We start from the raw sequence: 26,773 nt of genomic DNA on the forward strand, positions 1-26,773 counted from the left end.
CTGTGACCGTGGCCTCAGGCGGCCAGGGGATTTTAGCACAGCCTAAGCAAGCAGCCAGGATCCTACTATGCGAGGCCAGGTCCTCGCTGAACGACCACTGGACCAAACACAGGGGCCGTGGTCACGCAAGGCCCAAAGCGGAGACTGCAGTGAGACATCTCCAACCAGGGTGCTGGGACACCGGCAGCCACCAGCAGCGGGCAGGGTGCGAGGGGGGCTCCTCCCCTGGAGCCTGGGGAGGGAGCGTGGCCCCACTGGCACCTTTGTCAGCACTCGTGGCCTGCAGAACCGTGGGCCACGACCCAGGTGGAGGTCACTGGTCACAGCGCACACAAGTACCTAACGCGTTCCCTCCAAGTCGGCCTAGAGGCTGGGTGAGCAGAGCAGAGAAGCGGGGGAGCGGAAGGCCTGCATCGCTCCAGCACCTTCATGGCAGATACAGAGCACACGGCGGTCACGGCCCCCGGCCTGGGGCGCGGCGGGGGCCCTCCCCACACTCAGGACAGCTCCCGAAGGCCTGCATCGCTCCAGTACCTTTATGGCGGACACAGAACACATGGCTGTCGCGGTCGGTCACGGTCACAGCCCCAGGCGAGGGTGGGGGAGTTGGGGTTGGGGGCGGGGGCCTCCCCACGCTCTCAGGACAGCTCCAGGATGGCAGCCAGCGTGCTCTGCCCGAAGATGAAGGTGCCAATCAGCACGGAGACCACGCCCCAGGCCTCCAGGCAGCACCTGTCAATCAGAGACCCCAGTGAGCTCACGCTGCCAGGGCGCGCGCCCCCACAAGACAAGCACATAAGGCAACACGTGGCAGGAGCCCAGGAGCGCCTCCCGGGGGACACGGGCCCGGCTCCGCCTGCAGGGAGGCTGCCGAGATGAGACCAAGCCCAGCACCCGGCATCTTAACACACACCACACCTTCCCTCACCCTGTTCCTCGCTGGCGTTTTACGAAAGGCAGAGAACCGGGGGAGGGGAGACAGCAGCTCCCCGCCCCCGTCCTCCGCACTCCTAAGCATCTGCTCCAGTGCGGGGGCAGGCACTTCCATCACACAGGGTGCCCACGGCCAGGGCACCGGGACAGAGGCGGCGGACGCAGGGCTGGCGGTTGCCAGGGTCCCCCCCCCAAGCCTCCTAAGGCAAAGACCAGAGCTGCAGACACAGCCCCGCCCCGTCCACAGAGGCCACGAGGAAGCATCTCACAGCCACGTTCATGGGGCACCGTGTGCCTGGTAGCAGCTCGGACAGGTCCGGTGGACCCGGAGCGGCCCTGAGGCTCATCCATCGAGGCTCCAGCGAGCTGGGCTCACGGGCCAGGATGAAAGCAGCGAGACCTCGCAGACAGCCGCGGGGAACACGCCGCGGGGACCAGCCGGCCCTCGGGGGCCCATTCTCGGCCCAGGGCAGGTCAGCGACGGCCAGCAAACTTCTCAATCTGGGAGGCCGCCAAGCCACTGGCTCCTTAGAAAACCAAGCTTGGGCTCAGCAGAGGCCGGACGAAGAGCGACAACAGAGGCACAGGCCCACGGCTGGACCCGCACCCGGACCACAGGCTCAACAGCGGCCTCCGAGCTCCCGTCCCCTTGGAACCCGTGAGTGAGACTTTGTCAACAGCCTCTGCGGAGGGCAGTCCGTGGGCCCTCTTGTGATGAGGTCATCGTGGATTCAGGGGAACCACGGGCAGGGGTCTGCCTTGGGGGAGGCCCAGAGGAGAAACGGGCCATGGGAGCTGGACGCACGGGGCCTGACTCCTGCCCCCCAGGCCGTGAGAGCACCATTCCTGGCGCTTGTCCGTGAGCCTTCGGCACGGCAGCCCCAGGAAACGCACACCGCTTCTCCACTGGCCTCAGCCTCAGTTTCCCTCTGTGGAGAGGGGACAAGAGCCACACGGACCCTCAGCTTCCTGAAGACACGCTGAGCTCGGCCCCGGGCCTGCACGTGTTCTCCTTCCTAAGGCGGCTGAGCCGTGCACGGGGCACAGAACAAGGTCTTGGTCCCACCGAGGCGCCGGCGCCCAGCAGAGCACTCCGACAAACTTGTGCCCAGTCCTGACTCCCTGGTCTTGCAGCAGCAAAGCGAGCAGGTGGGGACCTGTGGGGCCTCCTGTGCATGGTGGAAGATGGGGGTGAGGGCCTGGCCCAGAGGGGGCACAGGACTGCTCCCACTGACACACGTGGTGCCCCAGGGTTGGGCCGGCACCTGGCCTCCACGGCCCAGGGCCAGCCCACCTCCCACTCTTGCACTGAGCCAGACAGCAAGGGAGCAGGAGGTTGCACTGCGGGGGGCTCCAGAGGCTGGGAGACCCAGGTCCACTCCAGGCTCCACCCAGAGAGGGCCTGTAGAGCCCGCCCACTGCCCACACCCCCGGGCACAGCCCAGAGAGGACACTCACTTGGCTCTGGGTCCAACGGGCTCGACATCCATGGCGCAGATGAGACACAGACCTGCAAAGCAGACACAGGGTCACCCAGCTGTTGGGCACACACCTGGGGCCCCCAAGGGCTCCGTCACCACTCGGCGGTCCTCAGGGTCCCAGCAGGCCAATGAGGCTTCTGCCCGAAGCCGGCTCCCCTGACCCCCGTTGGGTCCCCTCCCGGCGAGGTGGCACAGCAGGGCAGTGAGTGGGCAGGGCTGGACTCAGGCTGGGGTCCCTCACAACGTGGCTGGAAGTCTGGGGACGACATGGCCTCCCGGGTCAGCAAGCAGGTGAGTGCGTGGAGGCCAGCGGCCGTGTCCACCAAGCACAGCCATCAGGGGCCTGCCACGGCCATGTCCACCAAGCACAGCCAGCAGGGGCCTGCCACGGCCATGTCCACCAAGCACAGCCAGCAGGGGACTGCCACGGCCATGTCCACCAACCACAGTGGCCTCCGCTTCCTTTTCCTTCTTAAATGCAGCGCCACCTACCACACTCTGAGAAACGTGCGGTGGGATTTCCTGTGCCTCGGGCGCATGGGGGCCCTTACACAAACCGATGTGCCCCGGGAGGACCAGGGTCACCCCCCCTGGTTCCCTTTCACACTGTGGAAAGCCCCGCCCAGCCCAGGGCTGTTGCCAGCACAGGCAGCTGCTGGAGCCAGAAGGCGGCCCCAGGACGTGGAACTGAACTTGAACCCAGCAGCACAGACCAGAGTCTCACGAGGGAGGTGTGGTTTGCACACACCCCCACCCCCCCACCCCCGCTCTGGAGGCTCTTGCCAGACCCTGGGGGCCGCCCCGCCCCCACTCCTTGCCCTTGAGCTCAATCTAGTCCCATTTTCCAGGGATGGGGCTGGCGTGGTCAGGCCCGCGAGTGACCCCGTCACACACAACCCTGGGTTCTGCGCTCGCCTGCCGGGCTCCACGTGCGTCCGTCTCCGTGAGCACCCGTCTCTGAGGCCCTTCCTCTCCCCTTTCCCCACGACCCACGGGGGAACTTGAAAGGCCTGCTCACGCCTCCAGTACGGGGGCTGGGCCGGGGCACCCGGGACACTCAGCTAAGGGCCCTCCTCCTTCCCCGTCTGGTCCACGTCCTGCGGTGGCACTTGCAGGGCGAGTGCTGATGGAACAGGTGCCACGCGGTGAGCACCCACAGTGCAGGGAGCCCTGAACCCCGGCCCACAGACCCTGCTCCAGCCTGCCCCTCCAGTGCCCCCCGGGGCTCCCGAAGCTCCCCTCTGGCCTCCCGGGTAACTGGCTGTTGAAGTGCAGCTTCCCGCTCAGGCAGGGTGGTCCCGGGAGAAGACGCCCATCCCAGGGCCCGGGCGGGAGCTTCCCACTGGGGCTTCTGCATCTCGAATCACGTACATCTCATCCCCCCTCTCCACTTTTATTTGCAATAAAACCACCCTTCAGCAGTGTGGCTGTGGGGATGACTCGGCTCTGCCGCACCCCGACTGTGCCCTAGACCTCGATCTTCTCACCTGTGGGTGCTCTGACCTCGGCTCTGCCGCACCCGATCTTCTCACCCATGGGTGCTCTGACCTCGGCTCTGCCGCACCCCGACTATGCTGCCTGGTGGGGGGAGGGGTCCCTGGACCCCGATCTTCTCACCCGTGGGTGCTCTGACCTCGGCTCTGCCGCACACGCTATCCGTGGCACCTGTGTGTGCGTGGGTGGGGGGCAGTGTCCAGGCCTCTCTTCTCAGCCTTTGGAGGGGGCAACAGCGATGTGGCCACCAGGTCAGGGCAATGGAAGGGAAAGGGAGTAAAACCCCAGTCCCGTATGGGGCTCAGCACCCAGGCCACCTTCCCGTACCCTGACCTCCAACACAGGGATCCCCGCAGAGACAGGGCGGCAAGGACACAGTGGGGAGCCGGGCGGCAGCGCTCACCGGGGAAGATGAAGATGAAGAAGGAACTGAGACCGCCGATGATGCCGATGACCTTGCTGAGGTCGGGCAGCGCCAGCGCCATGGCGAGCGTCACAGTGACCCACAGAACCGTCAGCGGCACGCGCACCCACGGCCCGGAGGGGTCGGCCAGCGCCCGGGGCCCCCAGTTCCCCCGCCAGCTCCTTGTCCAGAAGTCCTGCATCACCGACCTGCAGGCAGCACCATGGGCGACACGCGTGGGCATCCCCCCAGCCGCCCCGCCCAAGCCCGAGGGGCTCCATCACCCTGGGAGCAGGCAGCCAGCAGCGGTATGTGAAGGCAGAGCGCGGGCCGCCCCAGGCACCCCCCCACGCTCCCTGTGCCTCCACGTAACAGAGCCCACGCGGCAGCCCCACCCCCGGGCCAGGCCCCACCTGCCCAGGAAGAGCACGATGGGGTAGACGGTGACGACGGAGACTGCAAAGAGCACCCGGGCCACCACGACGGCCGCGTCGGTGCCCGGGTAGGACATCAAGACGTCGGCAGAAACTTGCGACCCGAATGTCAGGAAGCCGTAGACACCTGGCAGGGAGCAGAGGGTGGGGTTGTGGGAGGCTGATGAGCCACGTATGCCCTCCCTGCTCCCCGGCTGGACACACAGCAGCGCCAGCGGCTCTGCCACCCCACGTTTTCCCTAGGAGCTGTCAGAAGGTTCTAGAAGGGCTCCTGTTCCGCTCTCTCCCAGGGCTGTCCAGTCTGAAGACTGTTACCCTGCCTCACCACGTCGACCACCCCCAGACACCTGCCACTCATCCCCCCCCCAACAGCTCAGAGCCCGGGCCAGGGCCCCACCCACACAGGGCTGGCTGACAGAGGCCGGCAGCACCCCCCACCCCCCCACACACCCCCCAGAAGCAACAAACCAAGACCCAGGCGGCCAGCACTACCCAGAACCACTGCAAGGCCACGGCACCAGGACCAGAGCGCCATCCCGTGTTGCTGTCCCGAGATGTCCACCTCTGGCCCGAAGCCGTGGCCTTCCAGCTCCTCTGTGACCCTGCCGCCCTCAGCACCACGGCCATCTGCAGGGGGTACCCGGTCCCCAGGTCACCGCCCTCTCACCGGGGGCCGTACAGACCGCCGGCCATCTGCAGGGGGCACCCGGTCCCCAGGTCACCGCCCTCTCACCGGGGGCCATACAGACCGCCGGCCATCTGCAGGGGGCACCCGGTCCCCAGGTCACCGCCCTCTCACCGGGGGCCGTACAGACCGCCGGGACTTCCTCTGCCGCAGGCTTTCTGAGTAGTCTCAGGAGTTCCTGGGGCCCCACAATCCACTGCAGCCCAGAGGCTGGACAGCAGTCAGTCCCGAGGCGTGCCGAGGACGTGCAGTGTGGTCCTGGGCATGTCACAGCCCCTCTGAGTCACTCTTCCATCACCCTTGAAGACCCTGTGCCCCTGCACAGCGTGCCACGCTCAGGAGACGGCTTGGCACACTGCTACCCGGCTGCGGTGACCATTGTCGCTACCATTCCTCCTGCACTGGGGAGGGTGTGCAGGTAAGAGCCAGGCCAGAACTTGGGTTTCAGCTTTGCACCTCTGGTTGTGAGACCCCGGACGAGCTGCGGAAGCCCCCGAAGCCTCAGTCTCCCCACCTGGGAAACGGACGGGCACCGAGACCTTGCGGAAAAGCAGGCGGACCGCTCAGCACAGTGGCCAGCACAGGCCCCAGCATGCAGTGGGCTTCCTAGGACCCCTGCCACGATCTCCCCGGCCCCGGCCCTGGGCGCCCCAGGCGGGGCCTCACCTGTCAGTGAGTAGATGAGGCAGCAGCCCAGCAAGGACAGCACGGAGACCAGGGCCCAGCGGGCGAGGCTCTGCCCCCGCATGCTGCAGTACACAGAGACGGCAGCCTCGTGACACTGTAGACGGAAGGCGCAGCTCAGAGGGGCGGGGCGGGGGGTTGGGGGGCTGGGGACGGCAGCCTCGTGACACTGGATGGAAGGCGCAGCTCAGAGGGACGGGGCGGGGGCGGGGGCGGGGGCGGGGGTGGGGGGTGGGGGCGGGGGCTGGGGACAGCAGCAGAAGGCGGGAACGCAGGATGCGCAGACCGAAGACAGCACCCCACGGGCAGACCCTCACAGGCCCGAGAGCCCTTGCGTCACATGAGGCTCCAGGGACCAGACCTGCCGTCTGTGGTGGAGTGCCTGGGGCTCAGTGCCTCAGACCCTGGGCAGGTGCCAGCAGGTGCCCCACCCCACCTCAGACACGGCCGCACGGCCCAGGGCGGGGGACAGTCACCCCACAGAGGGTGGAAGGATGTCCAGGCAGGGCGGGGGCTGCTACCTGGGTCAGGGGCTGGCGATGGCCATGGGAGAGCACGCGCTTAGCATCCCTCAGGTTCTATGTGGGACCAGAACCTTGGACAGTTCCCACCGTCACATTCATCTGCTCACCAAACACACCGATGCCTCCTTGCCGCCACTCACTGAGCCCCGATGCCCGGCCCCTCTCCGTTGCCCTGGGGCCTCTGCCTGCGTCCCCCACCCCACTCCTGGCCGGGCTTCCCTCCTGGTCCAGTGGGCCAGGCTCGGCCTTTGGGGGCAAGCCCCCATGAGCACTGTTCCAGGGCCTGTCGGCTGGGGGAGGCAGGGATCTCATCGGCCTTGCTCTGGGCTCCGTCGCACCTGGGACAGACGCCCCCGGGGTCACCCACTGGCCTCCCCTCGGCTCCACAGCTCGCCCTCCTTCAAAGGCTTGCAGAGTCCGACGGGCGACAGTCGGGGACGCCGCTGAACGCAGTGGTGGCCACACAACCCACGTTCTGCGGGTGGGTGAGGCATCCCGACAGCCCCTCCGGGTTCCAGCCCAGGAGAGCGGGATGCTGCTTCCCCAGGGGCCGAGGCTCAGGGCGGCCGTGCCCCTGGGCTTTCAGCCCTGGTCCCCTGCTCTCCTGCAGTCCCGGGGCTGCCGGCGAGCCCCGCCAGGCAGAGAGGCCTTCGCGGTCCCGGGGACCTCCGCTGCGGGCTCCACTAGGCTGTGCCTGACCTCCTGCTCCTGCATGCTCGCAGGGCGCCCCGGGAGCCCTGCACGGCTCCTCCCTGCCTCGCCCCTCCTGCTCTTGAACAGACAACTTGAAAGTCAGAGTTGTAAGAAAACAGGGCCACAGAACACAGGAGACAGGGTATGAACTTGGAGCCAGAACGAATTAACGCACAGAAAATAAACCTGCAGGGCTGGGTGGGCAGCTGCCCGCGTGCACGCAGACCCAGCAGGCTGGGTCTTTGTGTATCTTAGGTGGGCTAGGGGGTCGGGTGGGGGGGCAGTAGGCGGAGCTGGGCTTCTCCATACTGGTTCCTCAGGTTTGGCCCTAGAGCGAGAGCTCCACGTGCAGAGGTACAGCCGAACTGCTGCGGGCAGGAGACGGCGGCACAGGCGGGCTGCAGGCAGCCGCCCCGTGGCTCCCATGCTGGGTCTCCAGGGGCAGACAGGGCACAGGAGAGCGAGCGGCTGGTGGCACGTAAGCTACCAGGTGTTCAGTACGGAGGTGGGACAGAGAAAGAAGACACGTCCAGGTAGCCGCCAAAACCACAAGCAGCCCAGATGTCCATCAAGGGACAGCGGTTAGGACGCCCACATTGCCCATCACAGCACCTCCATCCGAGTCCCAGCCACGCTCCGCTCCCTGTCTCCCTAGCAGACAGCGGTGCCGGCCCTCCAGTCCTTGGACCTCTGCCACCTCCGTGGGAGATGCAGACTGAGGCCCCCACTCCCGGCCCCGGCCTGGCCCAGCCCCAGCTGCTACAGGCAAGTAGGGAGTGAACCGGCAGATGGAAGATCTCCGTCTACCTTTCAGATAAAAATGAAAATCAGTAATTTTTTTAAAGATTTATTTACTCGAGAGGTAGAGTGAGAGAGAGAGAGAGTTAGAAAGAGAGAGAGCGAGAGAGAGGTCTTCCAGCTGCTGGTTCACTCCCCAAATGGCCACAACGGCTGGAGCTCAGCTGATCCAAAGTCAAGAGTTTCCACGCGGGTGCAGGGGCCCAAGCACTTGGGCCATCTTCTACTGCTTTCCCAGGGCATAGCAGAGAGCTGGATTGGAAGTGGAGCAGCTGGGACTCGAACCAGTGCCCATATGGGATGCTGGCATTGCAGATGATGCTTAACCTACTAACCTACTACAACACAGTGCTGGCCCAACAAATATGCTTTTTTTAAATTTATTTATTTACTTGAAAGTCAGAGTTACATGAAGAGAGAAGGAGAGGCAGAGGGAGAAGAGAGAAGTCTTCCATCCAGTGGTTCACTCCTCGGTTGTGCCAATCCAAAGCCAGGAGCTTCTTCCAGGTCTCCCATGCGGGTGCAAGGGCCCACGGATTTGGGCCATCCTCATTGCCTTCCCAGGCCATAGCAGAAAGTAGAGCAGCTGGGACTTGAACTGGCGCCCATATGGGATGCCGGCACTGCAGGCTGCGGCTTCACCCGCTATACCATAGCACTGGCCCCCCAATAACAATGTTTTTAAAAGGACAAGTGAGCAGGCAAAATGTGGTGTATCCATATGGTGGGACACTATTCGGCCACCGGAGGCTGAGTCCAAGCCACACACAGTGGCCGGGAGTCCACCACGACAAGTGCAGCCTGACAGGCTGCGGAAGCGAGGACAGGAAGCCACTATAGAGGGGAACGGGGGGTAGGGGCATGGCCTGGCACTGTGGCCACCTGATAAAGCCGCCACCTGCAGAGCCAGCATCCCATATAGGTACCCACTCAAGTCCTGGCTGCTCCACTTTCAATCCAGCTCCCACTAATAACCTGGAAAGCAGTGGAGGATGGCCCAAGTGCTTGGGCCCCTGCACCCATGTGGGAGACCCGGAAGAGGCTCCTGGCTCCAGATGTGCCCAGCTCTGGCAGTTGCGGCCATTTAGGGAGTGAATGAGCAGATGGAAGACCCCTCTCCCTCTCCCTCTCCCCCTCTCTAACTCTTGATGGAACAAGGACGTAAGTCCCAATCATTTTAGGTTCCTGCTCCCCTGCCTTTTCTCCAGAGACCAGCTCGGGCTCACAGCCTGCGTTCCTCCGCAGGCCTGGGAGCCAGTGGGCCAAACCTGAGGAACCAGTATGGAGAAGCCCAGCTCCGCCTACTGCCCCCCCCCACCCCGACCCCCTAGCCCACCTAAGATACACAAAGGCCCAGCCTGCTGGGTCTGCCTGCACGCGGGCAGCTGCCCACCCAGCCCTGCGGGTTTATTTTCAAATAAAAACGTTTTTAAAAAGAGGGAGATGGGCTCCCTTCTGGGGGTGATGGCTTCTGAAACAGACCCCTGTGAGGGGCCGAGACTGTGGACAGCAGAGCCACTCAGGTGCCCACGGAGGAGGGCAGATGGCCCAGGTGGTGTGCCGTCCTCCACAGAGCCGGTCCAAATCGACCCTGGAGCCCCAGGGTGTGGCCGCAGTGACCCCAGCACCCTTCTGCTCGCACAGGCTTTGGGGGCAGGGGCGCCCCAGCGCTGATGGGGGTGGGGGCTGGCGGGCTTGAATCTGGTCAGTTCCTGACAACAAGGATTACCCTCCCCTCCCTGTGGGGGCCCCCACCCCACATTGTCCCATCTCCGGCCACCTTCTCCTCCACTCAGTCTCCCCCACCCCAGATCCTGGGAGCCTCCAGCCTGAGCCCCCACCCACACCCATGGATTCCAGTCCCTCCCGGCTCCTCCCCATGGCATCCGTGTCCTTGGAAACCACGGTTGCCAGGAGACATGGCTGAGCACGGCAAGGCCAGGGCGAGAGGGCAGGCAGCCCCAGCGTGAGTCTGGGTGACTCAGTGCTGGGCAGGGGAGCGGGGCTAGGGGACGAAGCGCAGACACATGGGGGTGGCGCAGATGGCACAGCCGGCACGGCAGACCCTTCAGAACACTGGGAGTGAGAGACGCGAGCAGTGGAGGCCGCCGGCTGGGCCGACGCGAGGCACCGTCCTTTTATAGGGAAAAGGAACGCAAAGGGCTTAGGGTATGTTTTTTAAAAAAATAGTTTTCCAAGAAAATTCAAGATAAAGAACAGAATCAGAGCTGGCCGATGGACAAAGGAGGGAGAGTCCTCAGCAGGCCTGTGGGTCCTCAACAAAGTCCCTGCGTGAACTTGACCTTGCTGGTGGTGCAGGGGGGCAGGCTTGTGGGAGGCGGGGGCGAAATTCCCCACAAATCAACACTAAGGGCCACCACCTGCCAGGACGCCCACAATGGCCGGGTCAGCCGGGAGCCTGGACACGAGCCCCGCCCTCCCCTGCCCTCAGCACCTGCCGCTGAGCCCTGGCAGCTCTCCCGACGTGCCTCACCTCTGCTGACCTCTCTGCCTGGACAGCACAGCACGCCCCCTTCTCTGGACGCCTCCCGCACGCCCCCTGGTGAGATTCTACCCACACAGCCCGGCCCTTACTCCAGGGACATGCTGCCCGACCCCGCCCACTCAGCCACCTCCAGCCGACCCTTCCTCTCCACGGTCCCCTAAGCAGCACCCACCTGCATCTGTCCTGCAGTCTCCAGGCCCGGGGACAGTCCTGGGACTGACCACAGAGGGCGCAGGCCCCAGAGCCTGAGTTCTACCCCACACACCACAAGCACGGCAGGGCTGCTGTGGGTGCGAGCCAGGCTCACGTTCAATGGCGGGCGACTCATGCCTCCCCGTGCCAGACACCTCCCCTCCCCCCAAGGCCACCTGCAGGCCAAGAACCCCCTCATCCCAGAGCAAGACCTCCAATGCGTCCACGCTCTCCCCAGGGAACGCGGCCCCCTGGGAACGTCCACAGCGCTGACGTTACCTGAAAGCCGAAGCAGATGGTGGGGAAGACGCTGAAGACGGAGGTCCAGGAGGACGGGCTGTGGACAGACAAGGATGGTGCCGGTTAGAGAAGGGCACGACACGCGGCCACCGCACGCTTTGGAGCCGGACAGAGACAACACCGGGGCCGGGAAAGTGGAGGTGCTTCCCAGAGGCCACGCGCCCTAAATATACCACATGGGCAGAGCCTGCGCAAGGCAACAGCTAGGAGGCACTCCCGGCTCCCCGGAGGGTGCCAGCCTCTCCCCCACGGACCCCAGCGGCACAGGGCTGGCTTGACCTCTGACCAGGCCACCAAGGGGCAGAAGCGCACGCACAGATTCCTGAGGTCCAGGCCTGTGAGCAGCACCCCCACCCCCGGCGAGCCCCACTTCCCCTGATGAGCACCTGTTAGGTAGGAAGCTAGAAACCAGCCTACGAACAAGCAGGGCCCGAGGACAACAGCGCATCTGCAGGAGCTCACCGTGGACGCAGCCCGGGACTTCACACCACAGAGTCCTGCCCAGATCCTGGTCACTTTACAGGGCTCCCAGCCTGCCCCCAGGACAACCTCTCCTCAGCCCCAGATGGGTTACCCGGCCTGCTAACCCGGGGAATAAAACCTTTCCATCCTTTCTCTAGGGCAGGCACCTAGGGGAGGCGCCTCTGCCCGGGGCCAGGTGGGCTCCCCAGTCTGACAGCACCGAGCAGAGAACCTGGGGAGGAAGTTCACTACTCACACCAGCAAACGCCGCCCTGGGGGAGGGGGAGATGAAGGAGAAATGGCAGGGAGAACCGGACCTCTCTCCCCTGTAAGCCCCGGCCTGAACTCTCTCCTGAGCCACCCGCCTGGCCTCCCAGTTGGATTCTCGCCATTTAACCACATAACCTTGCTTCCCCAATCGGAGTGGCTGGGCGCCCTCTCTGGATTCTGTCCCATCTGTTTTGACGGATGCCCCCCCCCCAATAAACCCTGCTACCTTGTTGACCACTGCTCTGTTTCATGTTTGAACTCTTTTTTAAGATTTATCTTTATTTATTTGAAGGACAGAGAGAGAGAGAGAGGTCAAGACACAGAGAAAGGTCTTCCATCTGCTGGTTCACTCCCCAGATGGCTGCAATGGCTGGAGCTAAGCTCAACCAAAGTCAGGAGCCAGGGGCTTCCTTTGGGTCTCCCACATGGGTGCAGGGGACCAAGGACTTGGGCCATCTTCCACTACTTTCCCAGGCCATAGCAGAGAGCTGGATCAGAAGATGAGCAGTTGGGACTCGAACCGGTGTTCATACGGGATGCTGGCACTGCAGGCGGCGGCTTTACTCACTACGCCACAGCAACAGCCCCAAACTCTTTCTTGCATGAAGACAAGAACCTACACCACCCGTCTCCACTAACACCTCTTCCTGCTGTGTGTCCTGCTTGTCCAGAATCACAGTCCCCAGAGAGGGTGGTCTTACAGGGCAGGAGGGACTCAGCAAACATGCTCAGGCATTTGGGAGACGGGGAGCTTCTCCCAGGCATCCGGGCGAGCCCAGGTCCCACACTGGCCTGGAAATCAGAGACCTGGCTGTGGTCAGAGGGAGCTGTGAGAAGCAGGCCAGGCAGACAGGACGCATGGCCTTTGAGACGTAGGCGGGGCTGCAAGCCAAGGAATGTGGGCAGCTCCTGATACTGGAGGTGGCCAGGAAACGGGTCCTTCCTGTGTCCCAGACGACACGGCCCGCGCGCCCCTGCACGTCAGCCCAGGGAGGCCCCGCCCGGCTCCTGCCCCTGGAGCTGTGACACGACACATTGTTCTGCCAAGCCGCGAGCATGCGCTTATTCGTCCCAGCAGCCACAGGAAACAGGGGCAGTGGGGCTGCCGCTCTGGCCGACTGGGACTCGGGGGCCGGCCCCCAGCCACCCTGCCCGACGCGCCTGCGTGGCACTGCGAGGGGCGGCTGGCCACACCTGCCCAGCCCCGGGCCGCAGGCGTTGTGCCTCTCATTCCCTGGACTGCTGAGCACACGGATGAACAGCGGACCCTGCCTGGCCCGTGTCCACTCTCCCCTTCAGCAGGAACGTGGCGCGACCTCTGCCCCAGACTCCAGAGACCGCAACCTCCTCCTGGGCCCCTTGGGCGCTGCAGCTCGTCACGTGACTGTAAGCAGCAGGGAGAAACCCGTGCCCAGGGCTCAGCCCCATGCAACCCAGGGGAACGTGCGGGGGCCAACTGCCCCGATCCCCCCCAGGTTTTATTCGCCGACTTCTGGGCTTGCTTTCTATCATCCTCTACACCAGGCTGAGCTGTGAGGGGCTCCCCAGGTTCCCCCAGAACCTCCACATGCGGCCTTATTTGGAAGGCACGGCCTCGGGCGGGCCCCAGTCCAGGGGCCACCGCCCCTCCAGGCAAAAACACAGACACCCAGGGGGACGGCCACAGGGGACGTGGGCCGAGGCTGCAGGGCCAAGCTTACACGCCGAGGTACAGAGACGGCTGCCCAGCACCAGGAGCCAGGAGCAGCAGGAGGGAGCCTGCCTGGGAGCCCCAGAGAGTGCACGGCGCCGCCCTCATCTTGGGTTTGAGCTCCTCCCCTCCAGGAGGGATAGGGAGACCTCTGGTGTGTTGTCTCCCAGGGTGTGTCCCTCAGATACCCACGCCCTCCGCACCCACCACTCCCTCCAGATCCCCTCCCCCCACTCAGGGCCACGTGCCCCTGCCCGGAGAACAGGTCTCGGCACCCCCGGGCCAACACCACCTGGCTTTCTCCCTGTAGCCTGGATCTCGCCGGCTGTGCTGCGCACACAGGAGACAGATCTACAAGGCAGCCCTGTGAGACGGCTCCACGTGTCTCCAACCTCCCTCCCCTACCCCCGCCCCCAGTCTTCACCCCGGGCCAAGAACTCATCCTGGCGCCACCACGCCCACCCACTGGTTGCACAACTCCTAGGGCCCAGTAGTTAACGATGATGAAGAATCATACGACACAGGGCCCCGAGCTGTGGCACAGTAGGTGAAGCTGCCACCTGTGATGCTGGCATCCCAAGACCCAGCTGCTCCACTTCCCATCCAGCCCCCTGCTAATGGCCTGGGAAAAGCAGCAGAGGACGGCCCACATGCTGGGGCCCCTGGATCCATGTGGGAGACCAGGAGGACGCTCCTGGCTTCAGCATGGCCCAGCCCTGGCTGTTACTGCCATCCAGGTGCGAAGCAGCGAGGGCAGACCTACTTCTAACTCTGCCTTTCAAATAAACACATCTTTAAAAAAAAAATCTTAAGACACAAGAGAGAGCGCTCGTCACGGCCCCCGAGCCGACACTGCCGCCGGCAGTCTGGTTTCAGGTACGCCCACACTCCACCCGCTTCTCGTGGCCAGGAGACCACCTGGTCCAAGGCCTCGGAGCCGGCCAGGGGCCTCCTCCCTGCCTTCCCATCCCTGTTCCTGCCTCAGAACTGCTGGGGGCTTCAACAGGAACCACGGTGTCTCCCAGGCCGGCCCACCACGGTCCCAGGACCCAGCGTGACTCCGCCTGCCCCAGCTTGGGCCACCCCGGCCTCCTTGCCACTCCCCCTGCCCAGGCTCCGGCATCTGCACCGGGGGTGCCTCTCAGTGCCAGGACCTGGTCACCCCACGCGAGCACCGCACAGGTCCCCAAGGAGGACAGGGGCCTTGCCTGGGCTCCGCCTCGTCAGATGCAGTGCATCCAGCAGCCAGGGTCCATGGCGTCCCCCCCCCTCCCCCGGAAACTGTCCCGACAGACTCACCCCAGTGAAGGAGGGGGCTCGCGGACGAGGCCCTGGGGCCGGAGGTAGTACTGCGCCGTGATGACCAGGGCCAGGTAGCAGGCGGCCAGCGTGCCCAGGATGCTGACAGAGGGGACAACACAGGCCCTCAAACCCAGGGCCAGGCCCAGCAGGGTGCCCAACACCCCGCTCCGGCCTTCCCACGGAGGCCGGCCGAGCTCTGCTCCTGCACAGTGGGGCGGCGTGGGGGCGCTCTGGACAGAGCCCGGCTGGAACCCCCAGCAGTGCCTGGCACAGCCGTGGACGCCGTCGCCAACAGCTTCCTCCTCACCCACAGAGGCCAGTGGCCACTGGGAGCTGGCACCAGTCAGGACGGCATCCGCTCAGCCACGTCTGAGAGGGCGGGGCCCCGGGCAGGGAGCCCCTCGGGGGCGGCAGGCGAGGCGGCGGCTCCCGCTTCTGTGTCTGTGTCCTGCCTCACGTGGAGCGGCGCAAGGCGCGCGTGAGCCTGCGTGGAGACGACGGCCAGGCCTTGCCCGTCCGAAGCGCACGTGAAGCTTCTGACCGCGAAATGCAGCAGAGGGCCTGTGTGCGCGTCTGTGCGCCTCTCTGTGCACCACTGCCTATGTGTGCACCTGTGTCTCAGTCTGAATGCACACCTGTGTGTCCGCCTACGTGTGCACCTCACTGCCTCGTGTACACCTGTGTGCACGTCTGTGTGCGTCTCACTGCCTCGTATACACGTGTGTGCACGTCTGTGTGCTTCTCACTGCCTCGTGTGCATGTGTGCCCAGCTGTACGTGCATCTCTGCACCTGTGTGTGTCCCTGTGTACCTGTGTATCACTATGTGTGCACCTGTGCGTCACTGTGTGTCACTGTGTGTCCCTGTGCACCTGTGTATCACTATGTGTGCACCTGTGTGTCACTGTGTGTCACTGTGTGTCCCTGTGCACCTGTGTATCACTATGTGTGCACCTGTGCGTCACTGTGTGTCCCTGTGCACCTGTGTATCACTATGTGTGCACCTGTGTGTCACTGTGTACCTGTGTGTCCCTGTGTCCCTGTGTATCACTATGTGTGCACCTGTGCATCACTGTGTCCCTGTGTATCACTATGTGTGCACCTGTGCGTCACTGTGTGTCACTGTGTGTCCCTGTGTACCTGTGTATCACTATGTGTGCACCTGTGCGTCACTATGTGTGCACCTGTGCGTCACTGTGTGTCACTGTGTGTCCCTGTGTACCTGTGTATCACTATGTGTGCACCTGTGCGTCACTATGTGTGCACCTGTGCGTCACTGTGTGTCACTGTGTGTCCCTGTGTACCTGTGTATCACTATGTGTGCACCTGTGCGTCACTGTGTGTCCCTGTGTCCCTGTGTATCACTATGTGTGCACCTGTGTATCACTATGTGTGCACCTGTGCGTCACTGTGTGTCACTGTGTGTCCCTGTGCATCTTGCCATCCCTGTGCACATCTGTATGGATGTACTTGTGTGTCACTGTGTGTATCACTATGTGTGCACCTGTGTATCAATATGTGTGCATCTGTGCGTCTTGCCATCCCTGTGCACATCTGTATGGACGTACTTGTGTGTCACTGTGTCCGTGTGTGCGTCAGTATGTGCATCAAGTCCTCTGTTTCAGGATTTCTTATTCTGCTTATCTTTAGGGCCTGCCTCCAGCTCTGTGGGCTCCTTATCCCGGGATCCCACCGGTGCGGGTGTGGCCTGGGAGTGTCCCAGTGCTGCTGACAGGCCCTGCTGTGTGGCCTGCACAGCGGCCTCTGTACTGGGCACACGCAGACTTCTCTCATCACTCCCAACGAGGGCCGAGGGGTTAGCTTTCCTGCCACGGGGGTTACATGTAACGTTAGTTCCACGTATGACTACGTGAACTTCATGTTCTCACAGGCATTAGGGATTCTCAGTCACCTAGGCGTGACCTGACGCACACGAGGGACGTGACGGGTTCTATGCGAATATGACGTCCTCTCCTCAGGGGACCCGAGCACCTGCAGATGCTGGCGTCCGCATGGACGCCGACGGGTGACCAATTTGTCTGGCGTCCGCACCATTTGTGCGATGTGTCGCTCCCCCCTTCTCCCAGTGGCAAGGTCAACCCCACGTCACAGAGTTCGACAAGGCTAGGGCAGGGCCGTGGCGATCTTACCTGGTGTACTTCTGGAAGGCAATCTCCCGCGGGGCCGACAGCGGCAGGATGACCAGCGCCGAGAGCAAGGGCAGCGTGAAGCGCTGGTCGGCGTACCAGGGCTGTGTGGCCAGCAGGGCGCTGGGCAGAAGGGAGTCGCACACTGGCAGAGACAGGGCAAGGAGCTGAGCTGCACGGCCTCGGCCCTGCGGGTCCAGGAAGCGGGGCGGGGCCTCCCGCCTGGCTCTCGGCCCTAGGGGAGGTCCCCATGGGTGCTCAGTCAGCCCCAGGAGCCCAGGGATGGGATGGGATGGGAGCGAGAGACGGGGCCAACCACCAACCCCCCGCAGGAAGACTCGAGCTGTGGAGCTTCCGGGAGCAGGCACTGCGCTGGGCGCTGGGACCCAGCCCCAGGCACACAGACACACCACCAGGCCGAAGCCCCTTGCTGTGTCATGCAGGTAATCAAAGGTTGCAGGGGCCCGCAGGGGATCTTTGGCCACAGCAGGGGGCAGCTGAGCTGCTCTGGGTCTGTGTGCAGCTGTCCACCGCTGCTGCCCAGTGAATTATCTCAGGAAGACTGACCAACTGGACGTCACAAACTTTCGGGAGAGTCAGGGCAGGGCTGAGCCAGCCAACCCTGCTCCGAGGAAGGATGAGCCAGGGTCCCGGGGCTGCTCGGCGCGGCTCGAGGCCTCCACCCCACGCCTGGCCCCTCCCTGCAGGCTCGAGGTCTCTCCACCTGGCCTCTCAGCCAGCCGGGGCTCCTGCTGCCCCCCCTTTTATTTTTTTTAAATATTTATTTATTATTTTAAAGTCAAAGTAACAGAGAGAAAGAGAGGGAGAGAGGGAGGGAGAGAGAGAGAGAGGAGAGAGAGAGAGCAAGAGAGCGAGAGAGCACGCGCGAGAGAGAGGGAGGGAGGGAGGTCTTCCATCTGCTGGTTCACTCCCCAATTGACCGCAACGGCCAGAGCTGTGCCGATCCAAAGCCAGGAGCCAGGAGCTTCTTCCAGGTCTCCCACGTGGGTGCAGGGCCCCAAGGACTTGGGCATCTTCCACTGCTTTCCCAGGCCACAGCAGAGCGGGATCGGGAGTCGAACACCCAGGCCTTGAACCGGCACCCATATGGAATGCTGGCACTGCAGGCAGTGGCTTTACCTGCTACACCACAGCACCGGCCCCTGCCCCTCCTTTGAAAGGCCAGGCCCAGAGCCAGCGTCCTGTCCACCACACTCTGGAACAGAACTGTCCCTGGCCCACTGAGTCCAGGGCAGGGGACACGTCCTACCAACCTCTCAGTGGAAGCTGCACCAAAATGTCTGGGGTGGTTTTCACTCTGCCACAAAAGTGGACAATCTGGAGTTGGCACTCAGGCAGGACACGTGATAGGGAGATCACGGGCAGCCTGAGACGGGGGCGACTGGCAACACAGGTGAAGCGGCCCCTACTGAGCCCGAGGGGCAGCAGCCATGGAGGCAGCAATGGCAACTGGTGGCCGGGGGTGGTTTGTGTTGCTGTAAGACAGCCCCTTTGGGCTGGCGCGGTGGCCCGGTAGGTGAAGCCACGGCCTGCAGTGCCGGCGTCCCCTATGGATGCCAGTGTAGTCCCAGCTGCTCCAGTTTCTATCGAGCTCCCTGATAATGTGCCTGGTGCTTGGGCCCCTGCACCCGCGTGGGAGACCTAGAAGCTCCTAGCTCCTGGCTTCAGATCGGTCCAGCTCTGGCCATCTGGGGGGTGTACCAGCAGAGGGAACATCAACCTCTCTGCCTCTGTAACTCTGCCTCTCAAATAAATGAATGAATGTTAAAATAAACCCCTTTGTTCTCATCAAAAACCCTGCAGAGCCAGCCCTACAATTAACTCCACGCCCTGTAAGGGTAGTGGGTTCGCTGAATTGCCTTGTGGAGTCCATGGCTCAGCAGTCACACAGAGGCACCGTGGGGGAGAGTGCAGCAGGTGTCCCGTGCTGGAGAGAACTCAGGCGGGCTTCAGAACCCCACATGGCAAGGGATGGGCCTCAAGTCCTTCTCCGTCTGGGCCATCTGAGCCTGGAAACCCCAGCTCCGATGTCAGGAATGCCAGCCCCTTGCTAAACCCGTAGCTTCCAGGAAATCCCCTGGGGTCTGCAGCACTGACGACACGAGCTCACTGGCACCCAGCACTGCGATGAGGACTCCCAAGCACCCCATTCTCTCTTCAGCACCCCTCCCAGAAGCCCGAGCTTGCCCGCAGAGTGGCACGTGCCCCAGTAGCCCAGCAGGAAGACACGAGCAATGCCCTGTCCACCCGGAGTGGGAGGGGCTCGGGCCCCCAGCGGTACTCTAGCCGGGCAGCACGCTGGACCCACGAGCCCAGAGTCCTTCAACACAGCAGCACCACCAGCTGGCTGGGGCTGAAACTGAACTGCACTGTCCCTGGCATGCAGGGCGTTCTGTGTCCACAGCCCCCGGGCAGTTCAGCCACCACGACACACAGTAGCCTTGACTTCAATAGCAGCAGCCAAAGGCCTTAGCACTTTTTTTTTTAATACTTATTTATTTGAAAGTCAGAGTTACACAGAGAAAGAAGAGAGGCAGAGAGAGGTCTTCCATCCACTGGTTCACTCCCCAGTTGGCCGTAATGGCCGGAGCTGTGCCTATCTGAAGCCAGGAGTCAGGAGCTTCTTCCGGGTCTCCCACATGGGTGCAGGGGCCCAAGGACTTGGGCCATCTTCCACTGCTTTCCCAGGCCACAGCAGAGAGCTGGATGGGAAGTGGAGCAGCCGGGTCTCAAATCGGCGCCCATATGGGATGCAGGCACTTCAGGTGGTGGCTTCCCCCACTATGCCACAGCGCCAGTCCCCTTTCCATTCTTAGGTCAAGAGACAGAACCCACACATAGCAGAACTGGGGCTGACGCTGTGGGCCATGAGGTGAAGCCGCCACTTACAATGTGAGCATCCCAGGTGCGCACCTGCTCAAGTCCCGGCTGCTCTGACCCGGCTCCCTGCTCGGTCACCTGGAAGGCAGTGGAGATGGTCCCAGGACGAGGGTCCCTGCCAACCACATGGGCGGCTGGGAGGGAGTCCTGGCGCCTGGCTTTGGCCTGGCTCACTCCTGGCTATTGTAGCCATTTGGGGATTGCACCAGCAGGCAGAAAATCCTTCCTCTGCCTTTTAAATAAATTGTTTAAAAAGTAAAATCAGACTTAAATCAATCTGATGGATAATCACATTCCAATTAAATTCCAACTAAAAATGCAAGATCCTCAAGATCATTAAAAGAAAACAAGGCAAGGCCTGGCCATCTGTGATCGACACGTGAGACGCATTTTGAGATCTGGAGCCACAGCTCAGCCCCGAGTGACAGAGCTGCGTGCGGACTCCACCCCTGAGCAAGCTGGGAGGGAGGGACGTTCCGTAAGGAGAGGAGGCGCCTCTCCAGGGAGCTTCAAAAACCCGAGAGCAAGCGACAGAAATGCAGGCAGGACAGGCGAGTGCGCAGCGCAGCTGGGGGTTTCGACAGCCCCCTTAGAAACGGGCGGGGAACTCGGACGACAATAGAAACCAGCGAGGCTGCTACGGCAGACGCGAGCCGAGCTGCCGGCCAGCCTGACCTCGGGGCGCTCCCAGCACCCTGGACGGGGAGCCGCGGGGGTCCCCACCTCCCAGAGCACGTGGGCCGCTAGCGCAGCTCCCTCCTCAGCCAGGGCCCAGGTCTCAGACTGCCGGAGACGAAGTCACACAGAGCCTGCGCTCCGACCACCGGGCCATTCAAGCAGAGACCAAGAAGGCATCTCGGAAACCGGCCATTGACCGAGAACCTGCACGCCAGGCATCAGAGACAGCGCAGCCGACACTTGCCATGCGTGGGGAACGTGTGCACACGGGCCACGGGCAGCTAGGGCAGCCCCGCCGTCCCAGCAGGAGAGCTGTGACTGGGTCTCTCCCGGGAGCTGCTGCTCCTCCCCATCTGGGCAGCAGGTTCTCCACAAGACGCCAGCCGCAGTCGCGGGCCCTTTCCCACGCCCTCGCGTCACTCCTGTCCTCCCCCACCCCGCCGGGAGCTCAGGCTGCCCCCTAGGGCTCCACCCGCACTCCACTTCCCACTCGCCCTCGGGGCCCCGGCTACAGGCACTCACACTTCTCCAGCTGGTCGCCGGTCACCCGGAGGAAGGCCACGGAGATCATGAGCAGGTTGGCGATGAAACAGGCCTCGCACAGCTTCCCGACCGCGGGGCCGCACAGCCCTCGCACCACGCCCTGGTAGGTGCCCTGGCCGCTGCAGGCGGCCGCATAGCCCAGGATGACCAAGCCGCTGATTAGGAAGACCAAGGACACCTGCGGAACAGATCCCCGAGGCGCTGTCACCCCGTGCTGACATCAGAGCCGCACAGCGGGTGGGTCCTGCCGGCCTCTGGGGCTCCACGTCCATCAGCCTGGGATTCGGACAGCTTTGTGCCTCAGCGGGACGCAGGAGGCAGCAGACCCCCACGCCGCCTGGTGTGTTAGCGTGGCAGGGAACAGAGTGGTTAGGCCATTTGGGGAGTGAACCAGTAGATGCAAGATCTGTCTCTGTCTCTGCCTCTCTGTCATTCAAATAAATAAATCTTAAAAAAAAAAAAAGCTCACCACAGAAAGGGCAGCTCAGGGCCAGCGTGGCGGTGCAGCGGGCTAAGCCACCGCCTGCGACGCCGGCATGCCCCATCAGCGCACTGGTTCAAGTCCCGGCTGCTCCGCTTCAGATCCAGGTCCCCGCTAACCTGCCTGCAAGGGCAGTGGATGGTGACCCAAATACTTGGGCCCCTGTCACTCATGCGGGAGACCCCGATGGAGTTCCCAGCTCCTGGCTTCCGCCTGGCTGGCCCTGGCTGTTGCAGCCATGTGGAGAGTGAAGCAGCAGTGGATGGAAGATCTCTACGTCTCTCTGCCTTTCACCCCAGTAACACAGACGCACCCCACCCCCATCCACCTGGGGAAGAGCGCTGGGAAAGTCAAATGCGGCTGGGACGTTTGGGGCTCTGCTTCCCATGGATGCCTGGGCTCCGGGCTCCCTGCCAGGGGACAGCAGGACACCCAGCAGGCAGGAGCTGGCCACCCTGAGGCCCTGCAGGCCTGGCCCAGCTCTGGGAGGGAGCTTGGGCAGTGCACACCAGCCCCGGGCTCCATGTGCCTTCTGTTGTTGAGCTGAGACCAGCAGGCAACAAAGACGGGCTGGGGAGGCAGGCTGCTGGGAGACGGCTCCTCCGGGCCACAAGGCCAGGCACACAGAGCAGGCACAGCAACGCCACTGCTTCTGCCCGCCCGCCGTGGGTCAGCCCGCGGCAGCCATGGTGGCAAAGTGTGCCGTCGGCCCAGGGCCACGGGGGGATTCTCTTCCACCCAGACAGCAAGCAGGGCGGCAAAGCCAACGCCGGAGCCAGAGCTCAAGAGCCAGGCAGCGCAGCGGAGGCAAGGCTTGGAGCCCCACCCGGAGACCCCAACAGGCTTGCCGGGACTTACCAGCTCCACCAGGAGGGCGGGGAGCACGCCCCCCGCCCTGTGGAAGGCCCAGGGGAAGTTGAGCAGGCCGGCACCCAGCGCAGACTTGAGGAGAATAAAGGCAGCGCCCAGCGGCGACAAACTGGGGGCGGCGGCGGCCAGGAGGGGCTTTTCTGCAGGGTGCCCGCTCTCCGGGCTCTGGGACTTCATGGCTGGAGGCGGCAGAGGGAGAGCCCTGTCACCCAGTCTTCCTTCCCTGTCCTCCAAGTTCAAGGCGCCTTCTGGGGACCTGGCAGAGAGCGCCAGGGCACGGAGCAGGCCCCTCTCCTCGGCCCCCACTGCCTCTCCCCAGGGCAGGATACCTTCACGCCCCCAGGACTTCTGCGCCGCCCCCAGAACCTCAGCCCCGCCTGCGAGTCACCCTGAGGCCTTCCTCCTGCCCACTCTTCTCTTCCAGACCTTCCTCTTCCCCACCCACTTCTGCGCTTCCCCCCCAACACCTGCACCCTCAGGGCCCGACCCCTCCTTACCACCAAACGCAGACACACAGCCAGGGAGCCCACCCTCAAGGCAGGCACTAGGCGGGCTCACTCCAGGCGGCTCGGCCGAGGCAGACGGGTTCTGCCAGGTGAGTTAGTGAGTCCTCCAGGCATTGGGCCCCAGAGGGCACGTGCTGGGGTCAGGACCCCACGCCTACGCGGGAGGAGACAAAGGGACAGGGCCGCCAGTCCCAACAGCCGGCAGCTTCTGAGATTTCTGACCTGGTCATGGAGTCTTAAGACTCCCCACCCGACCCGGACCCCGTGCAGGCCCCTCCCCAGGGCGGGGCCTTCCAGCTGCCCTGGAGGGTTAGAGGGCGCTCAGCTGGGGCCATGGAGGGGGGGGCAGGCACCTGCACCTGCCCACACCGCAGTGCCCTGGGAGGCCCTGACACCGTCTGGGGGTGGCCCGCACGGGGCTCAGGGCTGTCGCTCACTGGCCGAGCCCTCGGTCCCACCTGCGGCAGCACAGGTCGTCTCCGCTCCCTTCCCACCCCACCTGGCTCTCCTCTGACTAAGTGCGCGCTCACACCCACCTGGAGGCCTTGTTGAGTGAATTCTGACTCCGTCCACCTCGAGCAGATTTCCGCCAAGCTCCCGGGAGAGCTGCTGCAGCTGGTGCCGGCCACGCTCGAAGCCGAGCGATCTGCCCACTGGAGCCCGAGAGGCAGGACAGCCGGAAGCAGGAGGCGGCCCCGCGAAGGTCGGGTCTTGAGTTTGGCCCTGTTCGGTCCTGGAGCCCGCGACCCCTTCCCATGGTGCAGCGCCAACGTGAGCGCTTCCAACGGAGCGCCAGGCCCTGGCCCCCTGTTGCTGACTCAGTGGGTCCAGGACACAGCCTGAGAATCTGCACTTCTGGCGAGTTCCCTGGAGAACTCTCCACGCGCGCCATGGACCCCGGAGACCCGCCGCTGTCAGTTAGACAGAGCCCGCCCCTACAATCCGATCTGCAGGGCGCCAGATGTCCCGCAAGAGGCTCCCCGCCCCCGATCCAGTGGCAGCCTTGTGCCCACCTCTGCGGCTCCTCACAGCAGCTGCCCAGAAAGCGCTAGAGCAGTGAGGAGCGCAGGGCTGGACGCTGCTGTGGACAGCAGTGCTGAGGCGTGCGCAGTGTCCCACAGGTTCACATCAGCCCCCGGGGGCTCAGAGCAGGAACTGGGCCCAGGCAGGCCAAGCAGGTGGCTTGCGGGGACCAGCCTGGGCATCATCCCTTCCAAGGCTGCAGTACCATGCAGCTTCCTGCCCCGCTCTGCCTCTGACAGGGCCCAGAGCGGGCAGGCCCCAGCAGACAGAAAAAGGAGGCCGCGCAAGGGCTCCCCTGGATGCGGCTCCTGCGGCTGCGGTCACACAGCCCCACGACGGGAATTTGCCCCTGCACCTCTGGAGGCCAGGGAGGCACAGGCCAGTCTCCCTCGGCAAAGACCTTCCTGCCCCTTCCAGTGCTCACGGCCGCGTCGGTCCCACCGCTGCTCTGTCTCACACGGCTTCTCCTCTTTGTGTCTGAGGGCACCTGCCACTGGATTTCGGGTCTGCCTGGGGGACCCCGGACAAGCTCGTCATGAGGCCCTTTTTCTAAATCCCGGGCTCCATGGCGTGGCAGGGGCCATGCATCCGTGTAGCAGCAGTGAAGGGCTGCGGGGACCTTCTGGGAAGTGGGGACTCCCTGGGCCAGGCCACGCTGGATGGGGGTGTGGGGCCCGGGCGTTGGAGACCCTGGTCAGGGCGGAGCGGGCAGGGGCCTCTGTCCACACACCAGGCCTTCAAACGCTCAGTGAGGCCACGGCGGGGAGGGCAGGGCTGTGGGAGGAGGCTGTGGGGGGGCCAGCGCCTAGCCCAGGCTGGGGGCTGGGGAGGGGTCCACGCTGTGTTCACGTGGCTCTGCCAGGCCTTCTGAGCTGCCCAAGTCCCTCACGCCCCCCCAGACCTGGCCTCTTGAGAAGCGCACGATCCTTCCTCGGGCTTTGTTCTCCTAATCTGGCTCCGGGCCGGGGGCTTCCCTGTCCCTGCCGTGGGTCCCTCATTAGCTGCCCATTAATGTGCATGACTTAGAAATTGGCCACTGGGCTGTGAAATTCCAGGCAAGGAGGAAAACCTCTTAAATCGGAGAGACTTTGATATCCACCCTCTGCCGGCACCCCCGGGGCGGTGACCTTTCCCAAGCTGTGGAGGGCACCCTGTGGGGGCCCATCTGCAGTGGGCGGGCGGGTGGCCACCCCCGGCTCAGCCCAGCTCTGCCAGGCCGGCAGCAGCGCTGGGCAGAAGACCCGGGATACACAAAGGTGCACCTGTGGGGCCTGGTGGAGGCGGCACGGCCAAGGCTTAGTGGGGCTCCCAGCCGGGGGCCACCCATCCCAGACCTCCCCAGAGAAGGCGGCGGAGGACAGGCTGGGGGCTCTATGGCAGAGGGGCTGGAACTCACTTCCCCACACCCCTTAGGGTGTGGACAGTGACCGAGACACTGGTGGCACCGGTGGGGAGAGCCCACGCACGGAGGGAGGGCTGTGCGTCAGCCGTCAGTGACAAGACAGAAGCACCGGTCCCAGGCGCTCCCTGCTTCTGGGCTTCCTTTGGCCCAGGTGGGTCTTCTGGGGCAGCGTTCCAGCCCCCCAGGAGCTCCTCGACCTACGGGCGCCAGCCCCGTCCCCGGCTTTGGACTCCACTGGCCTGAGGGGGCAGGCCCTAACGCCCCCTCAAGAATCCACCGTGCTGTGAGCGTAAGCCCAGGTCACCGCTGTTCGGAGCGGGCATGGTCCCCAGCGGGCCGCTCTGTGCCTTGCCCCCCCCCCCCCCGGAAGCTTAATAAACGCCAGTGCAGCAGGAGCTGCGGCAGCTCACCTGGGACCCACGGGACACGAGCACCTGACGGCGGCCCCACACGGTCCACTCTGCACGAGCTCAGCGTAGGAGCCCGAGATGGCCGGGGACCTGGGCCACCCAGGGGAGCCCTCCTGTCACCGGGGTGTCCCCATCACAGGGCCCAGTGGCATCACCGCAGCAGACAGCAGCAGGCCGGAGCGACGTGTGTGAAGGTGCAGGCAGGGCCGCGTGCCGCGGGCTCTGGGTGGCCTCTGGCAGCTGGGAAAGCGAGGAATCCGAGCTCCCCTGGGGCTCCCAGAGGGCATGAGCACACTGACGCCCGACTCAGCCCCGGGACGACGACTCTGCACCCCCCACTTCCAGAGCCGTGGCGCACACACGTGTTGCCCTAACCCCCATGTGCGCAGACTTGTGAGTCCTGCCCTGTGGCTCCCCTGGGCCTGCAGGTGACTGCCCAGGGCACAGGCCTTGCCAGGTCCCACCGGCCCCTCCCTCTCTCTCGAGGGGCTGGTTCTCCAGCGTCGCCGTCACGAGCCCCCGAGTGCAGGTGAAGGCAGGAAGGCATCTAAAGCCTGGGGGTGACAGGAAGTGCTCTCAAAACCACGGTCAAGTTCACTCTCGTCCTGCCCCCTGGGGGGGGGGAGCCTGTCAGCAGCCACGGCCCTGACCCCTTGGTCCAAACTCACACACTGGCCTGTGCAGCCAGCCTCTCCCAGCCTGCACCGCCCCCCCCCCTTCAGCCCTCCGACACCGTCCCACCCGGTGGCTTTACGCAGTCACGGCGCCTTGCAACACCCCGCTATGTGATTCCAGAACACGCATCGCCCCTTCCCCCAGCCCCTGGCAACTGCTAACCTACTTCCTGTCTCTAGGGACGTGCTCAGCCTACACACCTACAAAGGGGAGCACGCAAGACGAAGCCTTTCACATCCGGCTTCTTGCACTCGGGCCAGCGTTTTAAAAGCGCATGCACACGGCGGC

The 26,773-nt window shown here is 64.0% G+C and overlaps 1 protein-coding gene and 1 long non-coding RNA gene across 4 annotated transcripts; one reads left to right on the top strand and one right to left on the bottom strand.

Annotated features, from left to right (window-relative positions):
- SLC38A8 (solute carrier family 38 member 8) lies at nucleotides 1–25,740 on the bottom strand. Of its 3 annotated transcripts, XM_070062805.1 has the most exons (12): nucleotides 23,512–25,740; nucleotides 22,967–23,129; nucleotides 22,458–22,648; nucleotides 21,098–21,296; nucleotides 17,000–17,141; nucleotides 14,849–14,950; nucleotides 11,107–11,164; nucleotides 6,097–6,211; nucleotides 4,725–4,872; nucleotides 4,312–4,520; nucleotides 2,392–2,443; nucleotides 4–732 (listed from the first exon to the last, which is right to left on the bottom strand). In XM_070062805.1, the coding sequence occupies exons 3-12, from the start codon at nucleotides 22,644–22,646 to the stop codon at nucleotides 639–641; spliced, it is 1,308 nt and encodes a 435-aa protein (XP_069918906.1). In that variant the 5' UTR covers nucleotides 22,647–22,648; nucleotides 22,967–23,129; nucleotides 23,512–25,740; the 3' UTR covers nucleotides 4–638. The 3 variants fall into 3 exon arrangements, with proteins under 3 accessions (XP_069918907.1, XP_069918906.1, XP_008250723.2); XM_008252501.4 differs by lacking the exon at nucleotides 23,512–25,740 and having other exon boundaries at nucleotides 22,967–23,210; XM_070062806.1 differs by lacking the exons at nucleotides 4,312–4,520; nucleotides 23,512–25,740 and having other exon boundaries at nucleotides 1–732; nucleotides 22,967–23,212.
- LOC127491390 (uncharacterized) lies at nucleotides 9,522–12,093 on the top strand. Its single transcript, XR_007920060.2, has 2 exons — nucleotides 9,522–10,692; nucleotides 11,066–12,093. It is a non-coding gene; the product is annotated as an uncharacterized lncRNA (long non-coding RNA).
- Nucleotides 25,741–26,773: the final 1,033 nt, after the last annotated feature.

The sequence above is a fragment of the Oryctolagus cuniculus genome, chromosome 18 (assembly GCF_964237555.1).
Source record: "Oryctolagus cuniculus chromosome 18, mOryCun1.1, whole genome shotgun sequence".
NCBI lineage: Eukaryota > Metazoa > Chordata > Mammalia > Lagomorpha > Leporidae > Oryctolagus > Oryctolagus cuniculus.

Excerpts from the sequence above, each read along its gene's own strand:
- SLC38A8 (XM_070062805.1), bottom strand. The coding sequence starts at position 22,646 with ATGAAGTCCCAGAGCCCGGAGAGCGGGCACCCTGCAGAAAAGCCCCTC. Across the intron at positions 17,142-21,097 it reads CGGCGACCAGCTGGAGAAGT|TGTGCGACTCCCTTCTGCCC; the intron begins GTGAGTGCCTGT and ends TGTCTCTGCCAG. Across the intron at positions 733-2,391 it reads CCCGTTGGACCCAGAGCCAA|GTGCTGCCTGGAGGCCTGGG; the intron begins GTGAGTGTCCTC and ends TCTGATTGACAG.